This window comes from Microchirus variegatus, assembly GCF_963457635.1.
Source record: "Microchirus variegatus genome assembly, chromosome: 21".
NCBI lineage: Eukaryota > Metazoa > Chordata > Actinopteri > Pleuronectiformes > Soleidae > Microchirus > Microchirus variegatus.
The window spans coordinates 19,705,623-19,725,547 of NC_139822.1; the positions used below are offsets into that span (position 1 = coordinate 19,705,623).

The following is a 19,925-nucleotide window of genomic DNA, read 5'->3' on the forward strand; positions in this document are numbered from 1 at the left end:
TCGCTAACAGTGTGACCTCTTGGGCGGCGGCGTGGGGCGGGGTGGAGGGCGGGGTTTGCCTGTCATACCCACTCCTGCACGGGGTATTTGTAGAAGTGCGGCGTCATGGTGTTCTGCTGCACTCCTTTGTTCTTGAACTGGAAAATGGTGTAGACCAGCACCAGGACGCACAGCGACAGGACGCAGGGGATGACCACGGCGATGGCGTTGACCGTCGCCGGGACGTCGTTGATGGTCACCATGATGTCCACGTCGTCCGGCGGCAGCTGGCGGTTGCCGCCGCCGCCGCCGCCGCCGGAGCGCTCCATGTCCGACTGGTCGCAGCCCATCCAGTCGCGCAGGATGGACTTTGGGTATCCGGGTTCCACCGTCAGCTTCTGGTTGTCAAACTTCCAGTATTCCTTCCCTTTGTAGAAGTAAGTGTAGTCTGAGGGGATGATGGAAGGGGGGGGTGGGGGGGGACGTACAGGACAGTGGGTTAATATTTAAATATATAGTTGTATAATTTTCACTTTTCAATTGGTATGTTCTAGCTCGACTCGTCCGGTAAAGTCTAGAATCGGTCTGTGCACTTTCAAAATTAGCGGTTTGTCTCGACGTAGTGCTAAAGCCCTGTGGACTGCCGTCGTAGCTCTTTCCGTCACAATTAGTGCACATTAGCACGTTAGCCGTGGTTAGCGCATGGCGCGTTTCCATGACGACTGAGCTGGAAAAAGACGCCCCGCGACGTCACGTTAACGTGACTCCCCGATTGTTAAAAATGAGTCTCTAAAGTAACGCTAACCTTACAAATTTGATTTGCTATTTCAGTTTAGCATTTAACATCAGCTAACGCATTTAAGATTAGATTTACGATTTAACATCAGCTAGTACATTTAGCATTTTACATTTAAGCAAAAATACCATTATTGTTGACTGCTGTTGCTAACAATGACTAGCTTGAGATATATATATATATATTAGTGTTGTCAAACGTTAACGCCGTTTAACGGCATCAACGGCGTCAACGCCATTAAACGGCACTGACGACATCAGAGGCGTTTAACGCCGTCAGCAGCGTTTAACGGCGTCAGCAGTGTTTAACGGCATCAACGGCGTTTAGTGGCGTTTAACGGCATCAACGGCGTCAGCGGCGTTTAACGGCGTCAGTGGTGTTTAACGGCATCAACGTCGTCAGCGGTGTTTAACGCCGTCAACGGCATCAACGGCGTCAACGCCATTAAACAGCGCTGACGACATCAGAGGCGTTTAACGCCGTCAGCAGCGTTTAACGTCGTCAGCAGTGTTTAACGGCGTCAGCAGTGTTTAACGGCATCAACGGCGTTTAGTGGCGTTTAACGGCATCAACGGCGTCAGCGGCGTTTAACGGCGTCAGTGGTGTTTAACGGCATCAACGTCGTCAGCGGTGTTTAACGTCGTCAACGGCATCAACGGCGTCAACGCCATTAAACATCGCTGACGACATCAGAGGCGTTTAACGGCGTCAGCAGCGTTTAACGGCGTCAGCGGCGTTTAACGGCATCAACGGCGTCAGCAGCGTTTAACGGCGGCAGCTGCGTTTAACGGCGTCAGCGGCGTTTAACGGCATCAACGGCGTCAACAGCGTTTAACGGCGTCAGCTGCGTTTAACGGCGTCAGCTGCGTTTAACGGCATCAACGGCGTCAGCGGCGTTTAACGGCGTCAGCGGCGTTTAACGGCATCAATGGCGTCATCGGCGTTTACCGGCATCATCGGCGTCTAACGGCGTCAGCGGCGTTTAACGGCATCAATGGCGTCATCGGCGTTTACCGGCATCAGCGGCGTCTAACGGCGTCAGCGGCGTTTAACAGCATCAATGGCGTCATCGGCGTTTACCGGCATCAGCGGCGTCTAACGGCGTCAGCGGCGTTTAATGGCACTTAACGGCATCAACCGCGTTTAACGGCGTCAACGCCGTTTAACGGCGTCAGCGGCGTTTAGCGGCATCAACGGCGTCAGCGTTAACGCAAACAGAGGCACACATACGCAGTACACAGCTACGCTGGGTATGTGTTAGCGCTGCTCTTATCCTTTAATAAACACACCGCCCCAGTTCCACCGTAGGCTAACGCTATCGGCGCTAGCGGCGCTAACGGTGCCTGGATGGAGAGCGCGAGAGAAGACGAGCGGTGACACTTACATCCCTCCCGGCTGATGAAGGCCCCCTGCGGTGAATGTGGGACCTCCTTCCACACAGCGATGGGTTTGGGGTAACCCGGGTCCACGGTGCGCTTGTCCTCGTTGTAGCGCCAGTACTGGTCTCCTTTGAAGAAGTAGGTCTTACCGACCGGCTCCCAGCGCAGCGCCGCGTCGACGCCGTCCTCGGGGAGGCAGCTGCCCAGCTCCAGCAGGCCGTGGGGGTAACCCGGCTCGGCCGTCACCTCCTTAAACACCCAGTACTTATCACCTGGAAGACGCCACGGGGGGGTGGGGTGGGGGGGGAACACAGCACCGGTTCATATTCGCCAGGTTAAAAAATAACGCCGGCGACTCTCGTCTGCGATTGGACGGTTGTTCTGTCCTGAGGTTCTACCGTAATGACGAGTATACGGGTGCAAGGCGGGGTCACCCGATTCCTTACCCCTAACCCTCAATCTCAAAAATTAAGTTGAGGCCAAGTTTAAGCGCCGTATCGCCCTCAATATTGAGATTTTTTCCGAGACCCAAGACCTTGGGAGCGAGGGCTAACCAGAACCAGGGCCGTTTCTAGCTGTTTGGGGGGCCCTATGCAAGATACTATGTGGGGGCCCCTATTTTTTCAAACTGCATCACGAATACATCCAATACACACAAATAAAGACTTTTAATTCTCAACAATATAATAAAATACGAGTCTGAACTCGCAGTTTGGGGGCCCCCCTGGTGGCTGTGGGGGGGCCCTATGCAGCTGCATAGTCCGCATATAGAAAAAAAAACCGGCTCTGCCCAGAATGCATTGCGTGTTTTCACATAACAAAGATGGCGTCGAAAGCAGCGAAACGAGTACGCTACAAATGAAGTATTTTCTTTGTTGATAGAGATATAAACATGATCTTAGTTTAGGCTCAGATTATGGATTACTGACGTCATTGTTATTTAGGGCTATTTAGGCCACGCCCCCTACATGCACTGTCACATGACATCACAGACGATTTCTACAAACCTGAACTATTGAAGCCACAAATTTCAGCCAATATTTATGACATATTTGCTGTTTAACGAGTACATCAATAATGGTTAGCTGCTAAACCAGATATGCTAAATGTAAGCTAGCCGGTTTCTTCTGCCCCCCTGCTGGACAGTTTTCTAGATTATATGGCGTTTATCAAGACCATTCCATTTGTTCAGCTAACTTGATCAAAATGTCCATAAAATGTTGTTTGTTAGCCATTTATTAGCGTCTTCGTCCCTCTGTTTTGTTAGCATCCTGCACATTTTCGCACATTTCTTGTCTCGTACCTTTAAAGAAGACAAATTTTCCGTCGGACCGCTCGTAGGCAGCGTCGATGCGAGGCGGCAGGCCTTTCCAGAACTGATCGATCTGCATGGGGTAACCCTCCTGCACCTTGTTGTTCCTCAGGCGCCAGAACCATCGGTCCTACGACACGGTGAGGTCAAAGGTCAACGAGGCTAAAAGTCCACAAAACTAACTTAACAACCAGAGAAGAAACAAACAACAAGAACTAAACCAAACAACAACCAATGTTCAGGTGTGTGTGTTCATACAACTGTATCACACACACACACACACACACCGACACACACACACACACACACACACCATCATCATCCTTCAGCTGCTCTAATGTTTTTCTGTCTGAAGAGAAAATCAATGCAGCAGCTAAAGAAGCTTTTCTCACCGTGGAAACATCCCATAATAAGTGTCCTCTTTCAAACACCCACTGCTCTGTGTCCTGATGTAACCTGCTGCTACTGCTACTGCTATGCTAATACTGCTACTACTGCTACAGCTACTGCTACTGCTGCTACTACTGCTTTGCTAATACTGCTGCTACTGCTACTACAGCTACTGCTATGCTAATACTGCTGCTACTGCTACTACAATGCTAATACTGCTGCTACTGCTATGCTAATACTGCTGCTACTGCAACTGCTACTACAGCTACAGCTACAACTACTACTGCTGCTACTGCTACAGCTACTGCTATGCTAATACTGCTACTACAGCTACGGCTACTGCTGCTCCTACTATGCTAATACTGCTGCTACAGCAACTACTACTGCTACTACAGATACAGCTACTACTGCTACTACAGCTGCTATGCTAATACTGCTGCTACTGCAACATCTACTGCTGCTACTACAGCTACAGCTACAGCTACTACTACTACTGCTACTACTACAGCTACGGCTACTGCTGCTACTGCTATGCTAATACTGCTGCTGCTGCAACAGCTATTGCTACTACTGCTGCTGCTACTACTCCTACAACTTCTACTGCTACTGTTCCTGCTACTGCTACAACTGCTACAATTACTACTGCTGCTACTACTACAACTACTACTGCTACTACTACTACTACTGCTACTACTACTACTACTACTGCTACTGTTCCTGCTACTACTGCTACAACTATTACTACTGCTACAACTATTACTGCTGCTACAACTACTACTACTGCTACTACTACAGTTCCTGCTACTACTGCTACAACTACTATTACAGCTACCACTACTACTACTACTGCTCCTGCTACTACTGCTACAACTACTACTACTTCTACTTGTACAGCTACTGCTGCGATTCAGCGCCTTCCTAATGAAACATAAGTGAAAAACACGACAGGTTTTTCACTTATGGGTAACAATGTAGGGTTAGGGGAGGTATTGGGACAGGTCCTTCATCACGTCCTCTCCTGCTGTGCGTCGCTGTGACGGCACTAACGCTAGCTAATCGCGCGGCACTAATGATCTTGGCACCCGATCGCGCCATATGTTCGGCACGTATGATTCATTTATTTATTTATTTTTGGAGCTCAGTCGTCTCCCGGTAGAAATCGATGTTTTTTTGGGGGGTTTTTTTGTGCTGCGTGAGCTACAAAGTGACCGCTCGTGGCTCACAGCTGCTCTGCTTCCTGTTTCCTGCAGCACTTAATGTGCAATTATGCTTCTTCTTCTTCTTTCCCCGTGTGTCTCTGTGAAACCACCACAGCTGCGTGAGTCACCGTCAGCTGCAGCTCACATCCAGCCTCATCACGCTAATCCATGCCTGACGCTCACGTCTCAACCTTGGCTATGGGCCATACCGATATCAGTCAGAATTCGTACCTACTTTACGTCGGAGTCGGGAAAAACCTTCGTGCAAAACCTTGTTTCCGCCAAGTGGAACAAAGGACGAGGACGCAAAATTCTTCTTATTATTTATTTTTTTGAATCCGATTAATTGAGGAACAATCAGTAGAATACTCGATTACAAAAATATTCCATAGCTGCAGCCCTAGTAAGCTACTTTTCGGCTACAATCGGCTAACATCAATGTTCACGTTAGCATGTGCCGGAAGTGTTAGCAACTGGATGCTTAAGGCTCAGATACTGAATCACTGAGGACGTGCTGTTGTGGTACGACAGTTGTCGTGAAATGGTCCCACACTTTGGACATTTAGGCCAACTTTACGTTGCGCTTTTCGCGAATTCCCGATGTCGTCAAATTTTGTCCCGACAACTGCAAAGTAGTCGCCCGACAACTCAGCGGGGAGTCCCCGATCAACTTCAAAGTGCGTCCGAAGAGAATGCGACGGGCTCGCGACAGCGGGAGGTCACGGTTTAGGCGATTAGCGTATAGTGCGCGCGCGCTAATTAGCATGTACCGCGGGACTTGCGGGAAAAAAAATGGGGGGGGGGGGGGGCGAAGGAGGGCGCCGGACGCTGTACGTGGAGCCCCTTCCGAAACCAAGTGCCTGATCGGTATCTGGTCGGAGGACGGGATCCAGAAGAAGAAGCTGGAGTCGTCCAGGAACAAGATGGCCGCCGACGTAAAAATGCAACAGCGGATGCGGGAGGCCGGCTACGATCGTACAGTCGAGCAAGTAAAGCGGAAAGTTGTAGGCGCCGCGGGCGTCCTGACAGATTTCCCGGGCGTCGTGTCTAAAGACGCAATATAAAGTGGGCCTTACTTTCTTTTACGAATCACTCGAGTAATCATTGCCTGCATTTTCGGTCACCGTGGTGCAACCTCGATTTGCAGAATGTGCTGGGCCGGATACGTAAACGATGTAGCTTGGCTAACCCTACTTACGTACCCACGTATATATCGCATAACGTCAAACCAGCGCGACGCGGTGTAGCCTGGCCGATAAATTCCTCGAAAGAAGAACAACGCGACGGCGTAATTCAGCATTTCCGTGTCGCTTCTTCTCGGAATGTGGCCGTTTATCGCAAAAGGGACAAGTCTTGTTTGAGAGAAGCTGCAGAAAAAAAAAATGTCGCAATTTGATTTTTTTCCTTTCAACCAATCAGTGCACTGCAGGACGCGTAGCTCCGCCCTGTACGGGCCAGACCCATGTTCTTGGTGCCATGACAGAATGGTGCCAAAAACTGGGATGGTACGGATCACTTATTTTGCTACCGTTCTAAACATTTGACAGTGGAGATGGAAAAGGAGTGGTTTCCTCATCGTTTCCCACTTTTTCAGTCACGTGATTCCTTTTTTTTTATTAAAATCCATTTCACTGAACCTCCAGCTCCTCAAACGCCGACTTTCTCCACCTCTGCTCTGAAGAATCGCCGCTCACCTTGAAGACGAACATCTCGCGTCTGAAGAAGGCCACGGTGTTGAAGTTGCCGTCGCAGATGTTGGGCTTGCCGTTGCCGGGCAGCGCCGGCCGGTCGCCCGGTGGACGCGCCGGGCGCTGCGCGTGCTTCCGTTCGGAGGTGGAGTGCGTTCGCCGAGACGGTAAGGTGGGTAGCGGTCGGGTGGGTTCCAACATGGCCGTGGGGATACCTGAGGGGAAAAGAAACCTGTCAACTACCGTAATGGTTAATTCAATTTCTTTGTCTCAGAGCTACAGCTGCTGCCCAACACAAGATACCAGGTCCTTTTGTGTGTTCCGATTAGGACGTCGAGACTCAACTAACTACAACATCTGCAGAAAACCTGGTGTGAAAGGTGTGAAAGCACGGCCTGGAAGGGCAGACCCCTTCTGAAAAGGGATGTTCCCCAGGTATAAATGTTTAGGTCTGACTATGTTCTGAACCACTCGTCTGCAGATTGAACCAATCTTTGCTAAGAAAATAAAACCTCGTCGGCCAGCAGAAGTCTCCATTTCATTCTTCACCAGCAGCAGGAGGGAATTTCCACAACACTACATTCACGAACAAACGTATTTCTAAAGGCCTATTGGTCAGTTTGTTCGATTTTTTCCATTTTCACTCGATTGGAAACAATTGTTCAACTGACTAAAAAGCATTGTCATGGCTAGGCGTGGCCTGTTACCCAACTATTCCCCGTCAGAACAAGCAGATTTGCTTTTGGTGGCCCTTCACACCTGGAATGTTCAACCTGAGGTCCAACGTTACGTCAACACAAGTGACGAAGGCCAACATTCGACCAAAAAAACCCAAAATAAACCCTTCCGTTTACCGTAGATCTTCTGAATCCCCTGCAGGTCGTCCAGGGGCAGTTTGAAGTTGTGCGTGTCCATGTACTGGTAGAAAGGCGCCATGATGGCGCTGGGATCGTTGGAATGCTCCAAACCCAAGGCGTGACCCAACTCGTGGACCGCCACCAGGAACAAGTCATTGCCTGGAAAAACACAACGATCCGGTGAGAGGCGATGACTCCCCTTCCTGCTCCGTGTTTGCGTTTGATTATGGCGACGAATGACGGGGGGACGAACGAATGAATGAATGAATTTAAGATGACAGTGGACAGAACCATCTGGTGTCCTGCAGGTGTCCTCGTGTCAATAACACTAATGTCCCTCAGGAGGACGAGGTGGAAACGAAGCTCTTTTGTCCTCGTCTCCGTCCTCCTGACGCGACAAAAAACATTTCTGTCTCATTATCTTTGTCTGTGATCTTTCAATTACCCAGTGTGTGTGTGTGTAGATAAGGAGACACCACACACACACACACACACGCCGGGGTAATTGAAAGACCACAGACAAAGATAGTGAGTATGTAAATGTAAAGTGCTTTTTGCCCCATTTTTCCGGAATAACTCTCAATATCTGACAGTTATTTACGATCTACTGCGCGTTAAAGTAGTGAATTGACGCTTTAAACGTTAGATTTAGAAAAGACACACAAGTAGTTGTGTACGCGAACAACAGATTTTGCACCTTAACATTGAACAGTGTAACGCAGATTTACATTTGTTTGAGTTTTTGTCTCAAGGTCCAAAAAAACAGGCCAAAAAAAATGTCTCCACTCTCCGGAAATGTCCTCACCTGATGGAAAAAGTCCTCACTTCCTGAAAATGTCCCCACTTTTTAAAAAATATCCTAATTTTCTAAAAAAAATGTCCTCAATTTCCTGAATGTCCCCACTTTCTAAAAAATGTCCTCACCTTATGAAAAAGGTCCTCAGCTTATAAAAATGTCCTCACTTTCTGAAAATGTCCACACTCTCTGGAAGTGTCCTCACCTCATTAAAAAGTCCCCAAAAATGTCCTCGCTTCCTAAAAATTCTGAAAATGTCCTCACTTCCTAAAAAATGTCCTCACTTCCTAAAAATGTCCTCAATTTCTGGAAATGTCCTCACTTTCTGGAAAAGTCCTCACTTTCTAAAAAATGTCCCCACTTTTGAAAAAATGTCCTCACTTTCAAAAAATTTCATCATTTTCTAAAAATGTCCTCACTTTCTAAAAATGTCCTCACTTTCTAAAAATGTCAATTTTCTAAAAATGTCCTCACTCTCTAAAAATGTCCTCACTTTCTAAAAATGTCAATTTTTTAAAAATGTCCTCACTTTCTAAAACATGTCCTCACTTTCTAAAAATGTCCATTTTCTAAAAATGTCCACTTTCTAAAAATGTAAATTTTCTAAAAATGTAAATTTTCTAAAAATGTCAATGTAAAAAATTTCCTCACTTTCAAAAAAAATGTCAATTTTCTAAAAATGTCCTCACTCTCTAAAAATGTCCTCACTTTCTAAAAATGTCAATTTTTTAAAAATGTCCTCACTTTCTAAAACATGTCCTCACTTTCTAAAACATGTCCTCACTTTCTAAAAATGTCAATTTTCTAAAAATGTCCACTTTCTAAAAATGTAAATTTTCTAAAAATGTAAATTTTCTAAAAATGTCAATGTAAAAATTTCCTCACTTTCAAAAAAAAGTCCTCATTTTCTAAAAATGTCCCCACTTTCTAAAAAATGTCTCCACTTTCTCACTCACCTCTACTTTCTCCACTTTCTAAAAATGTCCTCACTTCCTAAAAAATGTCTCCACGTTCTCACTCACCCCTAACAGTAAATATGATGATTATCATTTCTACAGCCTTTAAAAACAGGAAATGACATCACAGGACCTTTAACGCGATATAGCGATCAAGCTAATGGCGTACGTAAAGACGCTGCGCGCGATCGTCCTCTTCTTCTATAACTTTAACGTTTGCGTAAAAATGCTCGTGTCTTCGGACGTCTTACCGTCGTTGTTGGCGTTCCCGAGCGTCCACGGCTCGTCGGAGTCGAAGTGCGTGTCTCCTCCGATGCCGGCGCCGGGGAAATAGGCGTGGGCCAGGAAACCGCCCTCGCCGTCAAACGGGGAGCTGTCGCCGTGGAAACCCGAGGCAAAGAAGATCATGATGTCCGCCTCCTTACCCTCGTTTTTGATTTCCGCGTAGGGAACCTCCTGCAACGGAAAACACCACAGCGGAACGTCAACGGAACATTTCAAACGCGTCGGAACTCTGAAGGGAATATTTCGTAAAATGTTGTGACCTGGAAGGAGAGCGGCGTGACCGTCTGCCAAACGTTGAAGGCTTGTCGGATCGCTCGCTGCGTGTCCTTCTCCCCGACTTTAGGGGTGAAGTTAGAAATGCTGCGGGAAAAACCACCGAAAAACAGCATCAGTTCACGCCAAACTCACGCATTTACATGCTGTAAACATCTGGTGTTGGGAGCGGCTAACGGACGTTAGCATAATCTGCATAGCTGTTCTCTACAGCCGCGAAACTGTCTGCCAAATAATGAGCTGTTCCATACGTCCACCAACAGACTGACTGCCAAATAGTGAGCTGTTCTATACACAAACCAACAGATCGACTGGCAAATAATGAACAGTTCCATATGCCCACCGACAGACTGACTGCCAAATAGTGAGCCTTTCATACATATACCAATCGATCGGTCTGCCAAATAATGAGCTGTTCCATATGCCCACCGACAGACTGACTGCCAAATAGTGAGCCTTTCATACATATACCAATCGATCGGTCTGCCACATAAGAAACTGTTCCATTCGTCCACCGACATACTGAATGCCAAATAGTGAACTGTTCCATACGTCCACCGACAGACTGACTGCCAAATAGTGAGCTGTTCCATATGTCCACCGACAGACTGACTGCCAAATAGTGAGCTGTTCCATATAAAAACCAAGAGATCGATTGGCAAATAATGAACTGTTCCATACGTCCACCGACAGACTGACTGCCAAATAGTGAGCTGTTCCATACGTCAACCGACAGACTGACTGCCAAATAGTGAGCTGTTCAAAACATAAACCAAGCGATCGACTGCCAAATAATGAACTGTTCCATACGTCCGCCGACAGACTGACTGCCAAATAGTGAGCTGTTCTCAACATAACCAAACAAGTGTTTTTGTTTTGTTTTTGTTCTGATCAAGTTGCGTAAGTTCCAATCTTATTTTTCAACTTCAACCAGATTTATTTTTAATTGAAGAATTTGAATGTGTCTTCACCCTCTCACTCCTCTCACTCCTCTCACTCAGAGCTTTGTAGGTCTAATGTAAATTACGACGCTCCCACGGGACAGTGAATGCATCACAGCTCTGGATAGCGTCAGATAAAAGCCCAAAGTGTTTGATCGCAGTGATCTGGTTACGCTCCAGCGCCTCCTCGTGTTTCGCCACAGCGCCGCGTGGACGCCGCCGAGTTCCTTCACTCGGCTCGTCATCGTTGTTTTTTAAAGCCTATTGTTCGTCTGTTTCCTGTGAGTCGCTCTCACCTGTAACTCATTTACAGCGGCTGATGTTTTGAAGGAGGCGTGGGTGGAGCCTTCCGGGATTTAGTGATTTACGGCACCCGTCTGGAGGTGGTTTGTTCCGGTCCATTAAACAGGTTGATGGTTTCAAACCACGGAGGAGCCGAAGTCACATGATATAAAATATGAGTTGAGGTGATTGTTGACAAAATGCCAACAGCGTTAAACTGTTATTTATATCCACCAAGAGACTGACTGCCAAATAGTGAGCTGTTTCATATCAACCAACTGATGGACTGCCTAATAATGAGCTATTCTATATATCCACCAACAGATTGACTGCAAAATAATGAGCGATTGAATACATTCACCAACAGATTGACTGCCAAATAATGAGCTATTGAATACATTCACCAACAGACTGCCTGCCGAATAGTAAGCTGTCATCTATATCCATCAGGACATAGACTGCCAAATAGTGAGCTATAATATATATCCCCCAACAAAATGACTGCTAAATAATGAGCTATTGAATACATTCACCAACAGACTGCCTGCCAAATAGTGAGCTGACATCTATATCCATCAGGAAACAGACTGCCAAATAGTGATCTATAATATACATCCACCAACAGAATGACTCCTAAATAATGAGCTATGGAATACATTCACCAACAGACTGCCTGCCAAATAGTGAGCTGTCATCTACATCCATCAGGACACAGACTGCCAAATAGTGAGCTATTATATACATCCCCCAACAGAATGACTGCTAAATAATGAGCCATTGAATACATTCACCAAGAGACTGCCTGCCAAATAGTGAGCTGTCATCTATATCCATCAGGACACAGACTGCCAAATAGTGAGCTATAATATACATCCACCGACAGAATGACTGCTAAATAATGAGCTATTGAATACATTCACCAACAGACTGCCTGCCAAATAGTGAGCTGTCATCTATATCCATCAGGAAACAGACTGCCAAATAGTGATCTATAATATACATCCACCAACAGAATGACTCCTAAATAATGAGCTATGGAATACATTCACCAACAGACTGCCTGCCAAATAGTGAGCTGTCATCTACATCCATCAGGACACAGACTGCCAAATAGTGAGCTATTATATACATCCACCAACAGAATGACTGCTAAATAATGAGCCATTGAATACATTCACCAAGAGACTGCCTGCCAAATAGTGAGCTGTCATCTATATCCATCAGGACACAGACTGCCAAATAGTGAGCTATAATATACATCCACCGACAGAATGACTGCTAAATAATGAGCTATTGAATACATTCACCAACAGACTGCCTGCCAAATAGTGAGCTGTCATCTATATCCATCAGGACACAGACTGCTATATAGTGAGCTGTCATCTATATCCATCAGGACACAGACTGCCAAATAGTGAGCTATAATATACATCCCCCGACAGAATGACTGCTAAATAATGAGCTATTGAATACATTCACAAACAGACTGCCTGGCGAATAGTGAGCTGTCTACATCCATCAGAACACAGACTGCCAAATAGTGAGCTGTCATCTATATCCATCAGCACACAGACTGCTATATAGTGAGCTATTCTATACATTCACCCACGGACAAACTGCCATTAAATGTTTGTTGTTGTTGTTTTTTTACAGAGGAGGAGAGGGAGGGAGGGCCATGGAGAGAGAATGAATGCTGATGCATTCAGGGTCCCGTGGGACAGAGGTAATTTACATCAGGCTGAGGGGGAGAAACAACCAGTGAGGAAGAGGAGAGAGGAGGAAGAAGAAGAAGATGGATGGATTTGTTGAGCGATTACCTGTACGAGATCTTTTTATCTCTCCATTTCTGTCCCGTCAGTGCGTAGCGTTTGTTTCTCTGACGGCGGCTGGTGTGAGGGTGATCCGGGACGCCACAGCGGGGTCTCCTCATCCACCTGAACACAGCGCGAGGCGTTCAAACGTCACACTTCTCAGTACGTTTACGCGCACACAAACGACGAGCTGTTCTAAACATCCGTGGACCAAATAATGAGCCGGTTTTCTGCGCCCCGCCAAAAGAGCGATTGCCAAATAGTGAGCCGTTCTATATGTTCAGGTTCGGTCTCGTAAATATACATATATACATACATATATATATATATAAATATACCCAGGGGACTCACTCTATGGTGGTCTCGTCCAGGACTCCGGTCACAGGGATGCCGTAGAAGCGCTGCATGGCCGCCACAGCCGACTGCATGGCCTTTTCCTGCCGCAGGTCTGACGTACGGAGGTCGTGAGGAAGCAGGTAGCCGTAGTTCTTCAGCCACGTCTGAAAGAGAGGAACCCAGGTGAGTTCACAGGTCACAGGTCAGCTTAACTGTCTCGACTGCCCCCTACTGTCTGTTAGTGGAAAAAACAGCCTTGCAAGACCCGGGCAGTGGAACCCCGGAGTCCTCAGAATGTGGACCACGGACATGGCCATGGTCAGGAGAGGGGAAGGGCGGGGGCGGAGCCGACAGGATGGTTGGATGTTTACGGTGGTGTTGTACTCCGAAACTGTAGGGGGAGCCGTGTAGAGAAAACAAGGGACCAGCTTCTCAGAAATGAGATTCTGCCTCATTAGGACCAAGTTTTGGTCTCCATGAGGACGACTGGTCAGTGTACCACGGGAAATGTCCACAGGTTAAAGTTCCACTGCAGAACCTCTGTCGCCCCCTGTGGCCTTCTAAATAACTACAACAACGTGGTCCTCCAACCAAACAGGAATGACAACTCATCGGAACGTTTAAAAAAAAACATTGTTTCATTCGCGTGAACGTTTCCAGGTGTGGTCGACATTTGCTACACGCTAACACTATTGGTGGCCTCTCTCCCTTTAGCGCCACCCGGTGGTAGCTCCATGCACCAACATGCGTGGGAAGAACAAATGAGGGAGCGTAAAGAACAAGTGAGGGTGTGCAAATAATAAATGAGGGAGCGTAACGAACAAAAAATGGAGTGTAAAGAACAGATGAGGGAGCGTAAAGAACAAATGAGGGAGTGTAAAGAACAAATAAGGGAGTGTAAAGAACAAATGAGGGAGTGTAAAGAACAACTGAGGGAGTGTAAAGAACACCAGGGAGTGTAAAGAACAACTGAGGGAGTGTAAAGAACACCAGGGAGTGTAAAGAACAAATGAGGGAGTGTAAAGAACACCAGGGAGTGTAAAGAACAAATGAGGGAGTGTAAAGAACAAATGAGGGAGTGCAAAAAACAAATGAGGGAGTGTAAAGAACACCAGGGAGTGTAAAGAACAAATGAGGGAGTGTAAAGAACAAATGAGGGAGTGCAAATAACAAATCAGGGAGTGTAAAGGACAAATGAGGGAGCGTAAAGAACATCAGGGAGCGTAAAGAACAAATCAGGGAGTGAAAAGAACAAATGAGGGAGCGTAAAGAACAACTGCACTGCTACACGCTAATATTATTGGTGGCCTCTCTCCCTTTAGCGCCACCCAGTGGTAGCTCCATGCACCAACATGCGTGGGAAAAAGTTTCCTTAGACGATCGTTATCATGTGGTGTTTTTTTATTTTATTTTATTTTGAGCCAAAGGTGAACTCTGAACTGTGACGTACTGTGTTTCCAACATTCCAAATGTTAGCCCTTTGTGCTCAGGCGTGTTTATATAGTTGGAGAAATTAAAAAAACAAACAAAACAAAAACATATATAATTTCAACAGATTGTGGAGGTTGTGCTGAAGAAAAAGATACGACACACGAAGTCTAAATGCTCTGCGTTCCACGGGTTAAAACGACGTCATGTTAGCGTTAGCGTCCTTCACAGAGAAGACGGAGGCTGAGCTCGTCTCACACTCCCTCATTAATATTTCAGCGTGAGCTCAGTCAGCACTCAGCTACAATACGGACGTCTGACGAACCACCAGCAGACAGACGGGTCGTCTCGCACGTCTGAGGACGTCCTGTGTCCTACAATGTCCAAGAAGACATTGTAGGACACATTTCTGGACTTCTTCTTCTGCTATTATGCGGTGAACAAATGAGGGAGCGTAAAGAACAAATGAGGGAGCGCAAAGAAAAAAATGAGGGAGCGCAAAGAACAAGTGAGGGAGCGTAAAGAACAAATCAAGGAGCGTAAAGAACAAATCAGGGAGCGTCAAGAACAAGTTAGGGAGTGTAAAGAACAAATCAGGGAGTGTAAAGAACAAATCAGGGAGTGTAAAGAACAAATCAGGGAGTGTAAAGAACAAATCAGGGAGTGTAAAGAACAAATCAGGGAGTGTAAAGAACAAATCAGGGAGCGTCAAGAACAAGTTAGGGAGTGTAAAGAACAAATCAGGGAGCAAAAAGAAAAAATGAGGGAGTGTAAGGAACAAATCAGGGAGCAAAAAGAAAAAATGAGGGAGTGTAAAGAACAAGTGAGGGAGTGTAAAGAACTAATCAAGGAGTGTAAAGAACAAATGAGGGAGCACAAATAAAAAAATGAGGGAGCATAAAAAACAAGTGAGGGAGTGTAAAGAACAAATCAGGGAGCATAAAAAACAAGTGAGGGAGTGTAAAGAACAAATCAGGGAGTGTAAAGAACAAATGAGGGAGCAAAAAGAAAAAATTAGGGAGTGTAAAGAACAAGTGAGGGAGTGTAAAGAACTAATCAAGGAGTGTAAAGAACAAATGAGGGAGCACAAATAAAAAAATGAGGGAGCGAAAGGAACAAATCAGGGAGCGATAATATTTAACACACACACTCACACACACACACACACACACACACACACACACACTTACTCTTTGTTGTGGTTGTGTAACGTGACACTCTTTTGAAGAAGGCCCAGGTGGGAACTATGACCTCATGTCTGTGGTGTCATATAACACACACACACACACACACACACACACACACACACACACACACACACACACACGAACACGCACACACGCACACACACACACACACACACACACGCACACACACTCTCAGGACATCGTAGATTTAAGCGGACGTCGATGTTATGATGCGACTTTTCTTCAGAAACAGCTCAGGGACCGTCTACAAAGGGCAACACCTTAAGATATTTTTATTTTTTTTAAATATTCAATAAAGCAGCCTTTGAAACACACAAATTGTTTGCGTCGCTTCGAAATACGACTTCCAGAACGTTAACATGTTCAGGTCTCGTGGAAAACACACGTGACATCGCGTTTTCTTTACTTTTCTTTTTTACAGAATTTTAGATTTTCTTTTTTAAGTTCGGATCAAATTTGCGAGACATTTGCATTTCTGCTGTTTGTCTTTCTGTAAAGAACGGCTTCTGTCTGCACTTCCCCCTCCGGACTCTGACCATGTCCATCATTTATGGAGGGAGACGCTATATTTGGACCCAGTGAAGAAGAGAGTGTGTGTGTGTGTGTGTGTGTGTGTGTGTTCTTGTACTTGCGGCATACTGAGGACCAGTGAGGGATTTTAACCAACAAAGTGAGGTCATTTTTTACAGAGTGAGGACATTTTGGCCGGTCCTCATTTTGTTTTCATTGAAATCACTTCCTTAGGTTGCTATAACATGCTATACTCAATTTGTCAAAAAAAATATTTTTTCAAATTTTGGACCAAATTTTTTTTTTTTCAAAAAAAAATTCAACTATTGGATGACAGTATAGTATGACGTTTTTGTCAAATTTTAGACCAAAAATTTTGGGTCAAATTTTTTTTTTCAAATGTTGGACGACATAGTAGAGTATGACCATTTTGGACCAACAATTTTGGACAAAAATTTTTGTACAAAATTTTTTGGACAAAAATTTTTGGGTCAATTTTTTTTCAAATTTTGGATGACATAGTATAGTATGATGTTTTGGTCAAATTTTTTTTTCCAAGTTTGGACGACATAGTATAGTATGACGTTTTTGTCGAACTTTGGACAAAAAATTTTTGGTCAAATTTTTTTTTCAAATTTTGGACGACACAGTATAGCATGACGTTTTTGTAAAATTTTGGGTCACATTTTAATTTTTTTTAAATTTTGGACGACATAGTATAGTATGACGTTTTTGTCGAACTTTGGACAAAAAATTTTTGGTCAAATTTTTTTTTCAAATTTTGGACGACACAGTATAGTATGATGTTTTTGTAAAAGTTTGGGTCACATTTTTTTTTTAATTTTGGACGACATAGTATAGTATGTTTTTATAAAAAAAATTACCAAAAAAAACAAAAAAACGTTTTCCAACCCTTTTTGCTCTGGGGCTCCACCTGCAGACATTTTATGGTACTGCAACCAGTAGTTCTTTGTAGATGTCATTCATGAAGTAGATATTTGTAATTGTGTTGATTTATAAAGTGGAAATGCTGGACCTCACTTTGTCAGCACTTTACCTGGTCCTCAGTATGCAGCAAGTACACGAATGTGTGTGTGTGTGTGTGTACCTCTTCAGGTAAAAGTCTTATTTCAGTCAGACTAAGACAATAATTCCGTTTTCTTAACGTCATGTAAACACGTGAGATAAAACGCATGTACAGCAGACGCTTCGATCTTAGCTGGAGTAAACCGTGCACGTGACATTGTCAGGACCGCTGACTGGTCCTCATGGAGACCCCAAAACCAGGTCCTAGCGAGGCAGAACCTCGTTTCTGAGGAACAGGTTAGAGTTGAAGTTTTTTTAAAACTGGTTTGTGGTTCAGGGAGATCAGGGAGCACGGACATGGACGTCCATCACGGTGCCGGGTCCTTACAAGGACAGCTGGACCAACCTGTGTGTGTGTGTGTGTGTGTGTGTGTGTGTGTGTGTGGATGCTTTGTTCTGCAGCACCTTCACACACACACACACAGGTTCCTATGACTTCAGAACACATGACATTCATTTCACTTAGTCTCACTTTAACCATAACGACCACTGACCTTAACTTCACCTCTGACCTTTGACCTTTGACCTCTGCCTAACTTTAAAACACGTCTTCGGCTTAAAAATCTCGTCACTGACGTCACGGGGGACTTGATTTATAAACATCATGTGACAGATGTGTAAACAGATTTAGAGGTCCCCACAACATAAGGAGTACCAGGTGTACACACACACACACACACACACACACACACTCTTGCACTTGCTGTATACTGAGGACCAGGTTGCTGACAAAGTGAGGACCAGCACTTCTGCTACAAATATCTGCTTCATGAATGACGTCTATAAAGAACTACCGGGTGCAGTACCGTAACATGTCTGCAGGTGGCGCCCCCGAGCAAAAAAGTGTGTGAAACACCAGGTCTGGAAAACCAGGGTTTTTGCACCAAAGTGAGGACCTCTGTGTTAGCATGTTTACGAGCTAAGAAAGTGATTTAAATGATAGCAAAGTGAGGACCGGCCAAAATGTCCTCACTTTGTGAAAATGTCCTCACTTTGTTGGTTAAAAAAAACAAACAATCACTGGTCCTCAGTATGACGCAGGTACAAACACACACACACACACACACACACACACACACATTCTTGTACTTGCTACATACTGAGGACTGGGTCGCTGACAAAGTGAGGACCAGCATTTCCACTTTATAAATCAACACAATTACAAATATCTACTTCATGAATGACATTATTATCTACAAAGAACTACCGGGTGCAGTACCATAAAATGTCTGCAGGTGGAGCCCCAGAGCAAAAAGAGCTGGAAAACTTTTTTGATTTTGTTTTTTTTTTTTTGTCCAAAATTTGACAAAAACGTCATACTACACTATGTCGTCTAAAATTTGGCAAAAAAAGTCATACTATACTATACTAAGTTTTTTTCAACTTCATCCAAAAGTTGAAAAAAAAATTGAAGAAAAAAATGTTGGTCCAACATTTGACAAAAAAAGTCGTCCAAATTTTTTTTTTTACAGAGCATGTTATAGCAACCTAAGGAAGTGATTTCAATGAAAACAAAGTGAGGACCGGCCAAAATGTCCTGACTCCGTAAAAATGACCTCACTTTGTTGGTTAAAAACCCTCACTGGTCCTCAGTATGCTGCAAGTACAAGAACACACACACACACACACACACAGCATCAAATCTGAAGCGGCTCATCATCCATTCATGTGTTCATTTGTGCGCGAGCTCAGCGAAGCAGCGCACGCCCGCGCACGCGCTCTCCCGTTCATTTATTCATCTCCACTGAATCTTTCATCTCTCACTCCTTCTTTTATCCTCCGCTGAGAGGAGACAAAGACACAAAGACACAAAGACACAAAGACGGAAGGTAAACGTCCTGGCGCGTGCGCGCAGGTGAAGATGGAAACTGGACTGAAGAAGAAGATGATGATGATGATGATGATGATGATGATGTCTGTGAATCCACAACTGGACCTAAACAAACATGCCTGACACCTCCTCCTCCTCTCTCCCCCCCCCCCCCTCCTCCTCCTCTCTCCCCCTCCCCCTCCTCCTCCTCCTCCTCCTCCTCCTCCTCCTCCTCCTCCTCACCTCCACGATGAACGTCTTCTCCTCCCCGCACGCGGACACGACCCACAGCAGCAGTGGGAAGTAGCAGGTTTTCCAGCAGAATCCCGGGAGTCTCCTCCGCCGCACACCTCCTCCTCCTCCTCCACCTCCTCCTCCTCCTCCTGCCGTCGCCATGGCTCTGTCCACGCGCTCCTTCTCCCACACACACACACACACACCTCGCGCGCTCCGCCGCAGTTTTCCACGCTCGTGTTTTGCGCCTGTTTTAGCGCAGGAGGAGGAAGAGGAGGAAGAGGAGGAAGAGGAGGAAGAGGAGGAGGAGACGCGGCGTGTTCTCCTGCTTCATGTCTTCACCTCCGTGTGACTCCGTCTCCTCCCTGT

General features: G+C 45.6%; 1 protein-coding gene across 1 annotated transcript; it reads right to left on the reverse strand.

The window, feature by feature from the left end:
• mmp24 (matrix metallopeptidase 24) lies at nucleotides 1–19,718 on the reverse strand (the record flags this gene model as incomplete). The annotated part of the gene is made up of 10 exons (XM_083907689.1): nucleotides 1–427; nucleotides 2,160–2,426; nucleotides 3,458–3,596; nucleotides 6,750–6,958; nucleotides 7,598–7,759; nucleotides 9,604–9,808; nucleotides 9,898–9,997; nucleotides 12,951–13,067; nucleotides 13,296–13,444; nucleotides 19,566–19,718. 10 exons carry the CDS (start codon nucleotides 19,716–19,718, stop codon nucleotides 63–65), a joined length of 1,866 nt encoding a protein of 621 aa, XP_083763815.1. The 3' UTR covers nucleotides 1–62.
• Nucleotides 19,719–19,925: the final 207 nt, after the last annotated feature.